This window comes from Portunus trituberculatus, chromosome 24 (genome assembly GCF_017591435.1).
Source record: "Portunus trituberculatus isolate SZX2019 chromosome 24, ASM1759143v1, whole genome shotgun sequence".
Taxonomy (NCBI): Eukaryota; Metazoa; Arthropoda; class Malacostraca; order Decapoda; family Portunidae; genus Portunus; species Portunus trituberculatus.
In genome coordinates this window covers 19,749,187-19,764,780 of record NC_059278.1, presented here as the reverse complement: position 1 = coordinate 19,764,780, position 15,594 = coordinate 19,749,187, and the positions used below count along the sequence as shown (strand labels likewise).

Sequence of the window (15,594 nt, the reverse complement as noted above, 5' to 3'; positions counted from 1 at the left end):
CCTATTGCTCCAAGGAGTGTGATGATATAATGTAGCTGCAAACACGCGAGCTTCTCTAAATGTAAAGATTTCAGAGTATTAGTTTGTATTGAAATGTGATGAGAAGAGAAGGAAGGGTTGTCATTTTGCAGTGTATGTTGTTCGTACTACACACTTTTTGCTCATAAACTTGTATAGTATGTAAAAGAAAGATGTATTTCCAGGATTTAACAAGCCATCCAGAAGAGCCTTTCTAATTCAGGGACATTTCGAATCCGTTCACATTTCTTAAAGCATTTATTTTTAAGAAGCCAAGATCAATAGGTATTATTAGCGTTGCAGGTTCATACTCTTTTATTAGAATCTGTTCTCTATGTTTGATAATCCTGCACCAGCCTTTTTTTTTTTTTTTTTTTTTTTTTTTTTTTTTTCATTCCGTCCATAAAATATTCAGCAGTGATTTGATCGTATTCACCTTGTGTCGCGGGAAACCAAATCCCTGTAGGTAACTTGTATTTATCATTTAATGAGTATAACAGCCTAGAAAATGGTGCCGGCCTTCACACACGCTGAACGCACATGCCAGCCGGACGTGACTCCCAAACACTGAAGCAGCACAGACGTTTCACCTCCAACCAGAAAACCAACTTGGAATAGAGAACGAAAAGGTGAGACAAAAGTCAAAGAAAAGCGTTGGAATTGAGTTGAGTAGAAGCGGTAACGTAATGAGGTGTTGGTGCTGGCTTGGAATGGAATGGAATGGAATGGTTGGTGGGCCATTCCCACCCTCGCGCTCCCCTCGCCACTATCAGGGTCGTCACAGCTGCGTGGCTCGCCCTAGTTGGCCCTAAACACCTGCAGCTTTACGAGGGCAATATCTCCCACCCTCCTCGCGTCCTCTCCACTAGTGAGCGTCAACGACACTCTTCCGTTTTGTTTCCCTTCCGTCACCATGGACTCCTCAACTCATCGCTGCAGTGCCGCGATTTATTTTTAGAGAATGGTGACGGCGTGATAGTCATTATGTACGCCATGTTATCAAAGGAACTCACTCTTTCGTAGTGTTTAAAAGAGATAAAGGAAGGGACAAGAGGTTAGTGACAAGTTTATTTTGGTGAAGTGTTCCTTGGAGCACTCGCTGGCAAAACAACCCAGAAAGGGACGTGAATAAAGTGGAATAGCGAGTTGATTAAGTTAATAAACACGTCACAATCCAATTGGCTCCGTCGCTGAGGAAGACGTCGCGAGCCTAATTGGAAGGCCGGCCTGACGAGGTAGGCGGTGGCCTTTGAGTACTGCTGAAGACGACAGCCTTTGATCACAACGGCTGGGGCGCCCCGCCTTGTGCGGTCCTTCACGGCAGTTCGAAGTCCTTTTACTACAATTCCAAGCGCACTCAGGCAGACTCCTTTCCCTCCCGCCGAGCTCCCTGTAGCAGTCTTGACGACACTTCGTTGTTGATCGCTACGATGTAATTACGCAACCGTGCGTGAGGGTGAAGGCAGCTCCTCGACCTAATGACCTAGTTAGTAGCGGAGGGACGCGGATACGCCCTTCTAAGTTGCCGTCCACCTCGTTAGGGAAGTATTGCAAAACATTTGTTAATGAAGGCATACTTGGTGCTGTTATCGCTAGTTTGTTTGTTTATATGTTTTTAATTAGTTTCATTTGTCAGTTAGTTGATAGTGAAATGTGTGATATTGTACGTGCGTACGTACGTAATGCTGATACCTCTCCGTGTGCTGGAGGAAAAAAGTGACGCTTTGTACGTACACGTGAAGAACTAGGATGTGTTCCTCCTGCATCACATACAGATTATTTTTTTAGTGTTAATTGTATTCACCATGGCAGTGCTGGCTTGTCGTCAGCCTCCTCAGCTGGAGGGAAACTAGCATCATTTGTATCCTCATAGTTTTTTCTTACAGGTGCAACACATCACACCTCATCACACTGCCCCCACACCACACCACACACCTCACACACACACACACACACACACACACACACACACACACACACACACACACACACACACACACACACACACACACACACACACACACACACACACACACAGCATCTTGCCCCACCATGCAGCCACAGAGATGAGTAACATTTATTTTCTATCTACGAGACCCAACAGAGCGGTGCTTCACAAGACGCAACAGACACTACGTCGCTTTATCAGAGCAAGCTTTCCCTTGTGCCGCCCCCACCCTCGCCCCAGGCAGGTGTATGACCCGTGTTGACCCTTGACCTCTTGACACCAGCTCATGACCTCGCAGCTGTGTCGTGGTGGCGGTGTCGTTGGTGTCGTCCGTGTTGGTAGCGAGTCAAGTTTGAGGTGATGCTAAGTCATGTTCTTTGGAGTAGCACATCACTTTTTTTTACTCTGTTCTCTCTTGTAGTTTTATTAGCTTCCCTAAGAGTCTTTTGTGCTCCGGGAGGCTTTGCGGGGGTTAAGAGCTTTCCTTTTCTATGAGATCTGAAGGTCTTAGTCGGGTCCTCAGTGGAGTGGCGAGTCTTCACGGCCCTTAACGAGTCTTCAGGAGCAGAGCGGAGGAACGACACCCACACCACCCCCACCGCTTGCCGTGCCCCCAGTACCTCCCCTCCCTACTCCCCCTGCCGTCCTCCCCCCTGTCCTACGGAACACTAAACCACCCGATAGATAACTAAACATTAGCACCCACTAGTCCGCCTCTATAAAGTCACTAGTGTATATGTAACAAATAAATACCTGTGATGTGTATATTAGTCACCATAAATTGCCTCACCATAACGCAGTAAGGCTCAGTCACTCCGTAGATAACTAAACAAAAATGCCGATAACATTTAAGACCTCTCTTTTTCCCTAAGTATGTACATGAGGTATCGCTTCGCCTCTTCTCTACTCTCCTTTGGCTTCCTCGGCGTAGCGCTGTACAGGCATGAGTGTAGCGAGCGTAACGTAGTCAGTGCAGGGTGGTGAGCCAGGCCAGCCGTCCCACGCCCGCTATGGCTGTATCGTGCCTCCTCCCTCGCTCGCCGCCTTGCCCCGCGACGCGACACAGCGACACACACGACAGTGTCCGCGCCAGGCAACCATGACTGAAGTGAAGTGCAGCAGGAAACACGGCAGATTCGCATTGCTTGTACTACCAACGCTTTATTTTGCGAACTTTTTTTCTCTAGAAGCTTTCGTTTTACTGAAGCGTTTAGAGTTTTTACTGCTCATGCTTTGTTTTGGTACGTTTCCTCAGTACAAATTAGTATAGTACACTGACACAAGACAAATCAATCACTACTCCTTCCAGGCTTCTTTCACAAACCTTCACACCACCTGCCCGCTGTCACGCGGCTCATCGGACCGCCGTCACGTCTGCTATAAACAAACACAAAACAAAAAAAAATACAACTTTAAAGAAAAAGAAGAAATATAAATACTAAAACCCCATCATAATGAATACCACGATATGAACACCTCTCTTAAACAAGCTTTCGTATGTGTGATAAAAATTAACACTTTTTTTTTCTTTTAATAAACAATTTATCTAACTAATGAACTCGTGTAATTTTGTGTGGACTGGAATAAAGGAAGAGAGTGGATGAGTTTGAGCTGCCTGTATAGGGACGAACAAAAAATGGAATGAGAATATGAATGAAGGGGGAGATATGTAAATAACGTTAATGCGAAAGAGGAGAGTTGGAAGGGCGTGAGAGACAAAAAAAAAAAAAAGCGTAAAGGGAATGAACTTAGAAGAAAGACGAGACGTGATGTATGAAAACAGGGCCAAAAAAAAAGTAAGTATAATGGGGCAGTGGAAAAGTGGAAACGAAAAATGTTTGGACAGAGAGAGAGAGAGAGAGAGAGAGAGAGAGAGAGAGAGAGAAAAAGGGGATGGTGATAGTGAATGGAGTGGATTAAAAGTGAGGTAGAAAGGAAGATAGATAGTGAGAGTGAGATAGAGGGAGGATGAAAAGTGAAGGGAAGAGCAGAGAAAGTGTAAGTGAACTGAGAGAGAGAGAGAGAGAGAGAGAGAGAGAGAGCTGCTTTAAGTTTTCCTTCTTACGTGGTGAGGAATGGCAGGAACCAAAGGGTGGACGCTGAGGTAAGTCCTGGAAAAAAGTGTTAATTGGAAAGGAAAAATGACTGATGAGTAACTGACAGCATTAATGTGCCCCTCCCCTTCACCCCTCCTCCCCCAACACACACTTTATATATATATATATATATATATATATATATATATATATATATATATATATATATATATATATATATATATATATATATATATATATATATATATATAAATATGCAACTTTTAATCTTCGTGACTTTCATTTTGCTCAACAGAACATTTTACAATTTTTCGCCCTCCTTTCTTTTTGTCAGTTTTCTCCTTACCTCTCCCCCAGCTCCGCCCCAACCAAGAAAAGTATTTATGATTATTTTCATGATCAAAATGTGCCACCAAGGTTCATCGGAGAACAGATTTTTTGCATGGAGAGTGAGACAGAAACTTTGTCAAACTTATTTTTTCCTCTTTTCTTCATTTCTTTAGCTCTTCTTTTTCCCTCCGAGCTGCCAACTGAGAGTAATGGCACTAACTTATACATTCTCCTGCTTTTAGGAACTTTTTATTTTATTCCTAAGTACTTGATATACACCATTTTTCATTCCTTTTTGCCTTTATCCTGCTCTTGAAAAGCTAAACGTGTCCTTCTGCCGGCGAAGAACGTGAGAGATGATTAATTCTCCTATTTCACGAGACCCAACAGAGCGCTGCCTTACTTCTACAGGAAGAGACTGACACTTCGTCATTCTGTCAGAGCAAGCTTTCTCTTGTGCAGCTTCCCCCCTCGCCTCAGCCAGGTGTATGTATGCCCTTTATTGACATCGTGACCTCTGGACCCCTAGCTCTTCCTTTCCAACGACGGCGGCGCTGTGGGCCCTGCTAGCTCTCTCTCGCTCCCTCGGTTAATTGTGAAACCACGTGCTCTAAAATGCAACAAAGAAAACTGACTGGTGATTCGCGTTGTGCTTCACTGCAGGGATGCTTTTTTGAGCCAGATTGTGGGAGGGAAAAGAAGCAGCACAGCTCACCGCCAGAATTCACATGTCAACTTTCCTTCCCTCTCACTCCCACTCTTCCAACCAGCCTCTCCTCTCTCTCTCCTCTCACTGCACCCATGCAGCCTTCCCTGACCTGCCTCCTACACACCTTTCCTCCATATCCTATCGCTGCTCACTTTTTTTTCCCTCTCCTTTTCTCTTTTCCTTTTTCGTGCTTGTCCCTCTCCTCTCCTTTTTCCCTCCGTCTCTCCCTCCCTCCCCGCCTCTCTGATTGGTGTTCCTTCCTCTCGTGGTGTGTTGCTGGCCTCTCTGACGACCACGACTCACATTTCTCTCTCTAACTTAACTGGAAATCACTCGTCTTGGTCTGCTTTTGATTTTTAATAAGTGTTAGCATCTGTAAATACGGTTTTTTTAAAGGAGAAAGGTCTGTTAGTGCACCAAAGAATCTCTCTCTCTCTCTCTCTCTCTCTCTCTCTCTCTCTCTCTCTCTCTCTCTCTCTCTCTCTCTCTCTGGTCTCTATATATATCTCTCTCTCTCTCTCTCTCTCTCTCTCTCTCTCTCTCTCTCTCTCTCTCTCTCTCTCTCTCTCTCTCTCTCTCTCTCTCTCTCTCGTGTTGTACAATTGTGTGTCGGTGTAGCGTGGAAGTGTTGGTGTTTTGTCCTGGGCTGTTGGTGTTTAGGTCACACAGGTGTTCCAGGGCGCAGGTGTTGGTTTGAGCTGCTCCCCGAGGCCTCTCAAGTATTACAGGTCACGTTAGCTCGGCATCTTCATCCTACACGCAAGGTCATGTCATTTTTCTTCTCTGTCTTCCGTCATGTTGTTAATGTTATCATCTTTTGCTCTTTTTTTTTGTCATTTTTTTTTAATATTATCATCTTTTCCTTCTCAATTTTTCATCTTGTTAATATTATCTTATTTTGTTTCCCTATCTTCAGTCATCTTGTTAATCCTCTCATTTTCTTTATCTTTTCTATCTCTTGTTATCTTATTGATTTTACCATCTTTTTTCTATCTTTCGTCATCTTGTTAATCTTTTCACCTTCTCTTGCTTTTATATCTTTCGTCGAAACATATAAAAGATATAAAAGAAGATGAGAAGCATCTTCTTTTCGTCTCTATTTTTTTTTTTTTTTCATCTTTTCATCTTCTTGATTTGTTTTGGTTCCTTTTCCTTTTCTTTCCTGTCAAATATCCTTCTCTTCCTTCCTTTATCTTGTCAATTTCCTTCTCTGCCTCCCTTTTGTCATGTTATTCTTTCTTTTCTTTTTTTCATCTTCCTTCCAATGTCTCGTCAATTTTCTAAGCTTCCTGTTTTCTTTATTGCTATTTTTTTCTTCATTTCAATTCCTTTCCTTCCTTTGTTGTTATTTTTCTTCTTTTTGCCATCAGAGTTACCTTCCTTCTTAATTAGGAAGGTAAGGTTCTTTTCATCCTCCCCTTCTTATCAAATAAATATCTACCCGTCTCTCTATTTGTCTGTCTACCTCAGTTTTTATTTATTTATTTATTTATTTTATTTTATTTATTTTTTTTTCTTTTTTTTTTTTTTTTTTTGCTCTACGTGTCCTCTGGTCCTTACTTTTTTCTCTCTCTCTCTCTCTCTCTAACAAGACGTGTCACTGCTCAGTCCTTTCATCCAGACTCATTTACTCACTCACTCACTCACTCACTGTAATTTTTCTTTGCATGTACACTAATATTGCGCTGTCGTGTTCCCTGTTTGGTGTTTCTAAATTCCACCAACTTCGTGTAAAAATTAACTCATAAGAATAATCCAATGTAAATAATAATAATAATAATAATAATAGTAATAATAACAATAAAAGATTATAATGATAGTAATAATGAAAAAAATGGCAATGATAATAATAATAATAATAATGATAATAATAATAATAATAATAATAGTAATAATAATGATCGTTATATGACTAACTAAAAATTCAGATCTCAGTGAACCATTTTACAGCTACAGTGTTAGCAGAATAATAGCAAATTAGCACTAGTAATAGCACCAAATAATATGATAACTGTAGACAGATGGTTAGGATTAATGGATTACCCGATACTAGTTGTTGTTGTTGTTGGTGTTGTAGTAGTCAGTGTAATGGTAATGGTGCTTCAGTGGTGTAATGATAGTGTTGGGTCAGTCACCAGCATCACCAGTCTTTGCAGTGTCCTTCAGTGATACACCACTTGCCTGATGTGTGCTGTAGATGACACTCTTGTTACTAAAAACACATTGAGGTCTCTTTTTTTTTTTTTTTTTTTTTTTTTTTTTTTTTTGCTCAGTGGAGTATTAGTGCAGTAATTTTTTTTATATATATTTAGTGTGTGTGTGTGTGTGTGTGTGTGTGTGTGTGTGTGTGTGTGTGTGTGTGTGTGTGTGTGTGTGTGTGCAAGATTCATGTCTCTGTGTATATGATTTGTCAAAGAAGGCTTCCATTTATGATCTGAGTGTGTTTAGCCAAGCAGGGACATTACAGGCAAGCAGTCAGCCGGATAGCATAATTCAGTGATAAGAGCCACACTCCTCCTCAAGACTTCTCCTCAAGGGTATTTCTGTTGGGTCTCTCTTCTCTGTAGTGCCAGCAAGAGTACAAAGGCTCATTGACACACTTCACTGCAATTATAAATCAGTAAATCATGTCATGTATAAAATGTTTACCTTGAATTTTGGTCATATAAACTTCTGGGAAATTATATGTACTAACTCTTGGAGGGCATAATGTACTTAACACTTGTAGCTACTGCCCTGTTTGGTGAGGTGTTATCCTTTGGTTCAAGTCCATAATCAGCAGTTCAGATCAATCCTGTACAGTTATGGAAAGATCTTCATTTTCAATCAGTTGGTCTTCATTTTTGGAGTAGTGCCCGTTTCTCAAAAGTCTGTCTTAATTAGAGGTCTTCAGTTCATCATGAAGTCTTCTATTCAGAAACTCTAACTCTCAGAATTTCCAAAAACTTTCCTATTGTTTGTTGGCGAGCCAGAGTCGCTTGTGAGACTTGCTTCTACCTTCTCTATTTGCTGCAGTTTGGGATTGGATGTTACAAGAATTCGCTGTGGTTTTTTTTCTTTGGTGTGTCTTTGGCTCTTGAGATGTCTGTGTTAGTGGAGGCTTGCTGGTGTGGCAATATTTCTTTACAACAATTTGAAATTCATCTCACTATTTCTTATGTGACATTAGCTTTTTTCAGGAAATGCCTTGTGTAGGTTAACAGGCATTTTGCAGTCTTATTATTTTCTCTTGTTATTGTTTGAAAATCTCTTATACCTCCCAACATTTTTCCTGTTTTTCCAAGTATTTTTTGCCTTTTTCCTTACATTTTCCAAAATTCAGATTTCTCCTAACTAGACTTTTTCCTTTCTTTCTTCTATTTTAATACATTGGAGAGTAAAGTGTGTGTGTGTGTGTGTGTGTGTGTGTGTGTGTGTGTGTGTGTGTGTGTGTGTGTGTGTGTGTGCAAGGTTCACGTCTAATTTTATTTGCACCCGGGGAAGCACCTGGGAAGAGTGGCACAGGTGAGTTTAATGGCTGTGAATTTCAAGTTGTCCAAGTCACCAGGTAACTCCACCAAGCTTTTGTCAGTGAGTAGATTTCCCTGGTGAAAGTTTGACTTATAGTTGTTCCTCTATCGGTGATTCTAATTGAGTAAGAATTGCCCGTGAGTCTTATTTTGCTCTATCTTTCTCTGTGATTGGAGTGGTGAATGTTTACCAAAAACTTTGTTTGTGTTTCTTTTCCTTGCTCCACTGACGGTGTTTTTTTTGTTTTTGTTTTTCTTGTAGATCATATTTTTATATTGCATTGCATGTCTAGGCTTGAGTCACCAGGTGTTGGCATTTTGTTTTTTTGCACAAGACAGGGATCTGATTATGTACACAGGCAGGCTTAGAAAGCTCATCCCTGACACAAATCTAGGCACTCAAGTGTACAGTACAAAGTTCACTATATTAATGTAGCTTTTTTACTCCCTGGAGAAGTGACACACACAAGCCTAGCTACTGTGAAAGACTGCACACGTCTTTGCCTAACACTGCAATGCATTTTCACCAATGGAACCCAACAGAGCTCTGCCTTACCCCTACAGGAAGAAACTGATACTTGGTCGATATATCAGAGCAAGCTTTCCCTTGTGCCGCCCCCACCCTCGCCCCAGGCAGGTGTATGACCCGTGTTGACCCTTGACTTCTCTCTATGACCTGCGAGGCAGTGTTTTGGCTGCTGCCTGAGCTCAGGATCACACTGAAGCAGTAGTGTCTGTCAGGCGCAGAGGACAGGGGATGCAGCAACCAAGACACACGCCCTGCATGACCCATTTTCTACATTCTATTTGAGTCACACCTCATTTTATTAAAATTTAATGATCTCTTAGAAGGATTGCATTTTTTTGCATCTTTTTTTCTCATTTTGATATTGAATTTTTCTGAATCATATGCTGTCTTTTTCATATATATTTTGTTTTTTCCTTGAAGTATGGTCTCCTCTTCTCAAGACACTTTGGTGCATCGTGAGTTGTTCAGACTTACTGTGTCGATACACTTGTTGAGTCTTTCATCACCTGAATCACTCACATTCAGGGATCTTTGTTTTGCTAAGATGGAGTTTGGAACATTTTTTTTTACAATCAATACAATTCATTTTTTACTAAGTTTTTTACTGGTTTGTGTTTGTCTTTTTACATTTCATCTTTTTCCTGTGGTGACACATTTTTAATCTAGGCATGTGAAGACTCTCGGATATCAGTGAAAACAAATAATCGTTCAGTTTCTTATTAAATAAGTCTAACACTCTCAAGCATTCGCATGTAATTTATTCCACAAAAATCTAACTATGTGTATTTTTCGATCCATTTAAACAGTAAACCTCTTTTTCAGTGGATTGAGTAGTTTAGGAAGATGTCTTGATGTTGAAATAAAACAAAATAAAATAACAATCATTTTCACCTCCATTATCAGTATTGGGAAGGCTTAGTGTTTTTAATGCGAGAGAGTCACCTTGAGTCTTTTCCAGGTCAGTGCAGGGGTCAGGTGTTGTGTTAGAAGAGACAATGTAACAGCGTGTAGTAAAACCCTTCCCAACAGACCGCTGCCTTACTCCTACAGGAGGATACCGATACTTCGTCGCTTTATCAGAGCAAGCTTTCTCTAGTGCCGCCCCACCCTCGCCCCAGGCAGGTGTATGACCCGTGTTGACCCTTGACCTTTGACCCTCCACCAGGTGACTATGTGGCAGTGATGGTGGCAGTAGTGGTGATCTGTGGTGCAGGTGTGGGGTGTATCAGTGACGTGACTCTCTGTGTGGGAATGTTTACTGCCCTGTGTACTGGCATAGATGGGAGTGGATGTGGGGAGTGAGGAGTTTGAAGGAGAAAAGTAACGTGGTGGAGTCTTGCCGTCTGTACATAGTCTCTGTAGTGCCTCAAGTTGTGGAGTGTTTAGGCTAGAATGTGTGTGTAGATTTTGCTTAGGAACTCTGGATTTAAATGTTAACCTCAAGGCAACATTTTTTTGTGGGAATGTTGCCAGAAAAATGCTTCATATATTGGGAGGATATTTTGGTGTAGTAGGTTATAATGATTTATGTCATGAGTTTGGCGATCTAATATGAACGCAGGAAGCTTAAAACCAGTCGTATGATCATGTCACCTTCATCTCATCTTAAATATGAATGTTTGAAAGTTTTGTAATTGCAGTTTATCCCTTACTAATTTAAGACTCTTTAAGATATTCATTAATTCCTTGGCCAGCTGCACAGATTATCAACTCATGTTATAACACGTAAATTCATTTTAGGTTAGACTATTCAGGCAAAACCCATGGAGAGGGAGAGAGAGAGGAAGCACTGTCTCTTTATGGAATCCAACAGAACCTTACTCCTACAGGAAGAGACTGACACTTCGTCGCTTTATCACAGCAAGCTTTCCCTTGTGCCGCCCCCACCCTCGCCCCAGGCAGGTGTATAACCCGTGTTGACCCTTGACCTCTAGACACAATTCGTGACCTTCCAGCTGTCTGTCGAGGCAGCTGTGTTCTCGGTGCCGCCTCCCTCACCGTCCCACCACAGGACCACAAGTGTGATCTGCAAGCTTTTTATGGTTCTCCGCTGGGCCAGTTGTTCCACTCGCCCTGGACGTGCTGAGGGAGGTCAGAAGGGCACCCAGAACACCAGCTGCTTCTATTCTGCTCCATTTTTTTCTTTTATTTTATATATTTTTCTCATTATTCCTGGAACTTTCTTGGTGTACGTGAGTGCTCGGCTGTTTTAGTAGAGAGACCTGCTACTCAAAGGTGTTTCCTCAATCCTGTCAACCTTTAAACCCCAAACGGCGCCACCAAAATGCCGCCCGTGCCTTGAGCATCACACTCTGACTGTGTCTATGGTATAAACATGGTGTACTCCGCCTTAGCAGTAAATATCCAACTTCTAATCCTCCCACTTGCCTTCTTTCTCAAAACTCCCTCCCCTCTCAAGTGTTTTATGAGCATTCCATTCATTGATGTTTGATGTTGAATGATATTTAATTAAAAAGACAAACTTAACTCCCACAGCTTTTCAGACAGCACATACCACTCACTGGATACAGAAAACTTCCTCAGTCCTGTAGAGTTTCTTTTTTTATATTCTCCTCCTTATCGCTTCTATCCTCAGCACCCCAATACCTTGATACCTTTTGACCAAGAGACGGACTGAAGGAAACACACACAGACACACAGCAGGACACATCTCAGCTCACCATCACCAAGGAATTCTGTCATCCAAAATTTTGTCTTCTAGTGGTGATATACTATTGTGCTGATTGACTCATTGTGGAAAGAGAAAACACTATCACACGAGAGTATTTTGTTCCCATGTAAGTGTCCGGACATTGCTGCAGGTATATTGGTTTCCTGCATCTCTGGTGGCTCAGGTAACTTCATTTTTTTTTTTTATTCACAGGTGACTCCCGGCTTGTGTAGCTAAGTCAAATTTTCAGCTCTGAGTGTTGTGTTTATGGTTGATGGATTTTATGGTATGTGTTTGTTGCTATTATTCTTCATCTACATATCAGTTATTTACTTTCTTATTATTTATTTGCGTTGCATTTACACGTGCGATTTCTCCTTATTTTAGGCTAGCCTTAATGGAATGTACATTTTAGGTTACTTTGAATTCGATAATGTTTTGATTTGACAGAAATTTATGTGGCAATAATGTTGCATCCTAAGCTTTGTGGGGCACAGAACCAGCTAGTGTCGTGTTAAGCAAGCCTCAAGTATATCACAAGTGCCCCAGTTCACCTAAGTCTCACATACACGCACCAAGTTTGATTATCAGAAAAGGTTTGCACTTCCATCGGCATCGTTCAGGCAGGACACGTCCTGCCCCACATGCTGCCCAGCAGGACCCCTTGCTGCCCTCCACCCGTGACTCGACATCCTCTTTCCTTCCTCCTCTTTCCTACAACAAGACTGAATTCTCAGGAATATGGTATGCTCTCTCTCTCTCTCTCTCTCTCTCTCTCTCTCTCTCTCTCTCTCTCTCTCTCTCTCTCTCTCTCTCTCTCTCTCTCTCTCTCTCTCTCTCTCTCTCTCTCTCTCTCTCTCTCTCTCTCTCTCTCTCTCTCTCTCTCTCTCTCTCTCTCTCTCTCTCTCTCTCTCTCTCTCTGTATATATATACATGTTCTGTACTAGCCCATTTTCTTACTGCTGTAAAATAGCAATATCATTACTGTATACAATATCCTTCATGGGCTGGCGTGTGATATTTCCGATATTCGTTTTTCATTTGTAAGTTATTTTGAGAAGCCAACTCTGTATTTTTTTCTGGCATTTTTCTATCGGCGGAGTACTCATTTTTGACGTGTTTGCTGTGGGTCGCTGTGCTTGGAAGTCGTCTTGCTGCAGCTTCGTGTATTTCTCCCAAAATTTTGAGTAACGTTCACACCAAAGTATGGCGATGATAATGACACACTGTGCCTGCACTGCCAGGGTGTCTGCCTCAGACTGGAGTGTGGTAAGACATGGTGGTAATGAGCAAATCAAGGCTGTATTGGATCAAAGAGGCTTAAATTCCTTGTCAGGACACCATGCACACTGATGAACATCAGTGTGAACTCAGCACTTTCTGGCCCAATACACGAGGCTGTGGCTTACAATCCTGAAGAATAAGATTAAAATGTTTTGTCCTTGTAGAGCAGAGTTGGTGGCTCATTGTGGATTGCATACCTCTTCTGGAGTCTTAGCCCCGGACCACTTGCTTATCAATGTGTTGGAAAAAATAGAGTTTCAGCCTTAAGCATATTATTGACCTATCATTCATGTATCAATAAGCCTTTATTCAAATGTGTGCATATGTGTGTGTGTGTGTGTGTGTGTGTATATATATATATATATATATATATATATATATATATATATATATATATATATATATATATATATATATATATATATATATATATATACAGTATACACACGCATACATATATAGATATATATATATATATATATATATATATATATATATATATATATATATATATATATATATATATATATATATATATATATATATATATATATATATATATATATACTATTTCTGTAAATTTTTGGTGTTGCTTTTTCCTGCCCTACAAGGACCCAGAGTGTGTAAATCAGGTCATTGCCAATGTAATATAAACTTCCCTGAGTGACCCTGATCACTCCTAATTAAACTAAGATTGCCTTGTTCACCCTTTTCGTGTACTGATTGTATATAATTGAACAACTTTATCTTCTCTCTCGCCAAATTGCAAGTTTTTTTCCGCCATCAGTCATGAATACCATGTAATTTTGAAGTTGTTTTTCTCATAAGTGATCAAATTATTCACATCTGGAATATGGTAAGAAACGTTGAGATGGAGAAAGAACATTCTAGGCCTCAGAGCAACACTGCGAGCATCTCTCGTGAAGGTGGAGGAAAGACCCGAGCAGCCCCAACCACAGGACTACTCTTATTCCTTCAGGACAGTATGATCACCTCACCCTCGGAGGGACCCGTGGAGGAGGAGGGTGAGGACCACATGGAGGAGATCGTTGTGAGAGATGTGGAGGACGAGTCAAACGAGGTCGCGTCAAAAGTCTCCGTGTCGATGAAGAATCACAGTCTGGTGGTGGAGGTGGAGGGCGCCCCCAATGTGCCAGAGTCCCCAATGATCACTGAGAATGGCAAGACTCACCACTTGACTGAGGTAACTAGGGAAGAACCCATCTTTTCATACCTTGCAGCTTGCCAGGTGGGATAAAACTTTGTGAAATTCTAATATATATATATATATATATATATATATATATATATATATATATATATATATATATATATATATATATATATATATATATATACCTGTTTTCAGTATTGCTAAACCCAAGTTTATTGTTTGTATCTAAGACTTTGATCAGTCATATAATTTCTTCATTATAACACCATTGTTGTTATGACTCAGTCATTACCACATAGAGGCAATGGTATTTTGGCATGACAAACATGATATATTGTTACACAAAATACTCATTATGTATTTTTTTTGATAGTCACTCACTTGATGCAGAGTAGAAAAATAGCACTCAATTTTTCTTGTTCACCAAATCTGTGCCACTGCCCATCACTGCCCCTGCTCTCACCCAGGCCCAGGTGGAGCCCCGTGTGTCAACCATTGCCGGGGACATGCTCAAAACACTGCAGCTGCCTGGCGCGGCAGGAGAGATTGGCAGTAAGTTTCTTTTCTCTGCCTCCTCTTCATACTCTTTACATTCCTGCACCGCAAGTGGCCAGTGCAAAGTTTAAATATTCTCTTTTTCCATGGCAAATTTAGTCTTCCACTCATCAGTATTGAAGCTTCCTTTCTTTCTTTCTTAAACAGTCAGCATGAATTGTTTGGGCAGGTGCCCTTAAAGGTACTTATTGACACAACAGTATTTGAGATTGATTTATGCTGCACATCTCTGTTGCGTTGTCTGTTTAGTTTCCAAATAGTTCTTTAGGGTAGAGCTGGATAGATGCACCTATCCAACTTTTGTCAATAACTGAAATGGCTTGGACCAGAAACAACACTTCAGACCAACAGACATCATACATTAGGACACAAGTTGAAGATGGCATTACTCTCTCTCTCTCTCTCTCTCTCTCTCTCTCTCTCTCTCTCTCTCTCTCTCTCTCTCTCTCTCTCTCTCTCTCTCTCTCTCTCTCTCTCTCTCTCTCTCTCTCTCTCTCTCATCTAAAACAATTGTCAGTATCCTTAACTGTCACTACCAGATATAAGATGTGTTTTCCCTTGCAAGAGATATTTACACCAAATCTATTTAGCCATATTAGATTAACTTGTTTTCAGCCACATTGACAGAGCACTTTGTTATCATGGACCACTTGGGTTTGATTCCACGTGTGTTGGTACATATTAGTCTTATCTTGATGCATTGCAAGTACTGCAAGAGCAGGAAAAAGGAAACACCTAGAGTGGTTAACACTGCTCATCACAATCCACTACTCCACAAATAACCATTTCCCACCACTTGCCAAGTTTTAA

General features: G+C 41.1%; 1 protein-coding gene across 6 annotated transcripts in view; it reads left to right on the top strand.

The window, feature by feature from the left end:
* LOC123508316 overlaps positions 1-15,594 on the top strand; it is a 275,636-nt gene that overhangs the window by 254,431 nt on the left and 5,611 nt on the right. For all 6 annotated transcript variants that reach the window (XM_045261925.1, XM_045261926.1, XM_045261924.1 and 3 more), the window contains 2 exons: positions 14,035-14,259; positions 14,697-14,781. In XM_045261925.1, the coding sequence (XP_045117860.1) occupies positions 14,035-14,259; positions 14,697-14,781 (310 nt within the window). The remainder of the gene's footprint in view (positions 1-14,034; positions 14,260-14,696; positions 14,782-15,594) is intronic.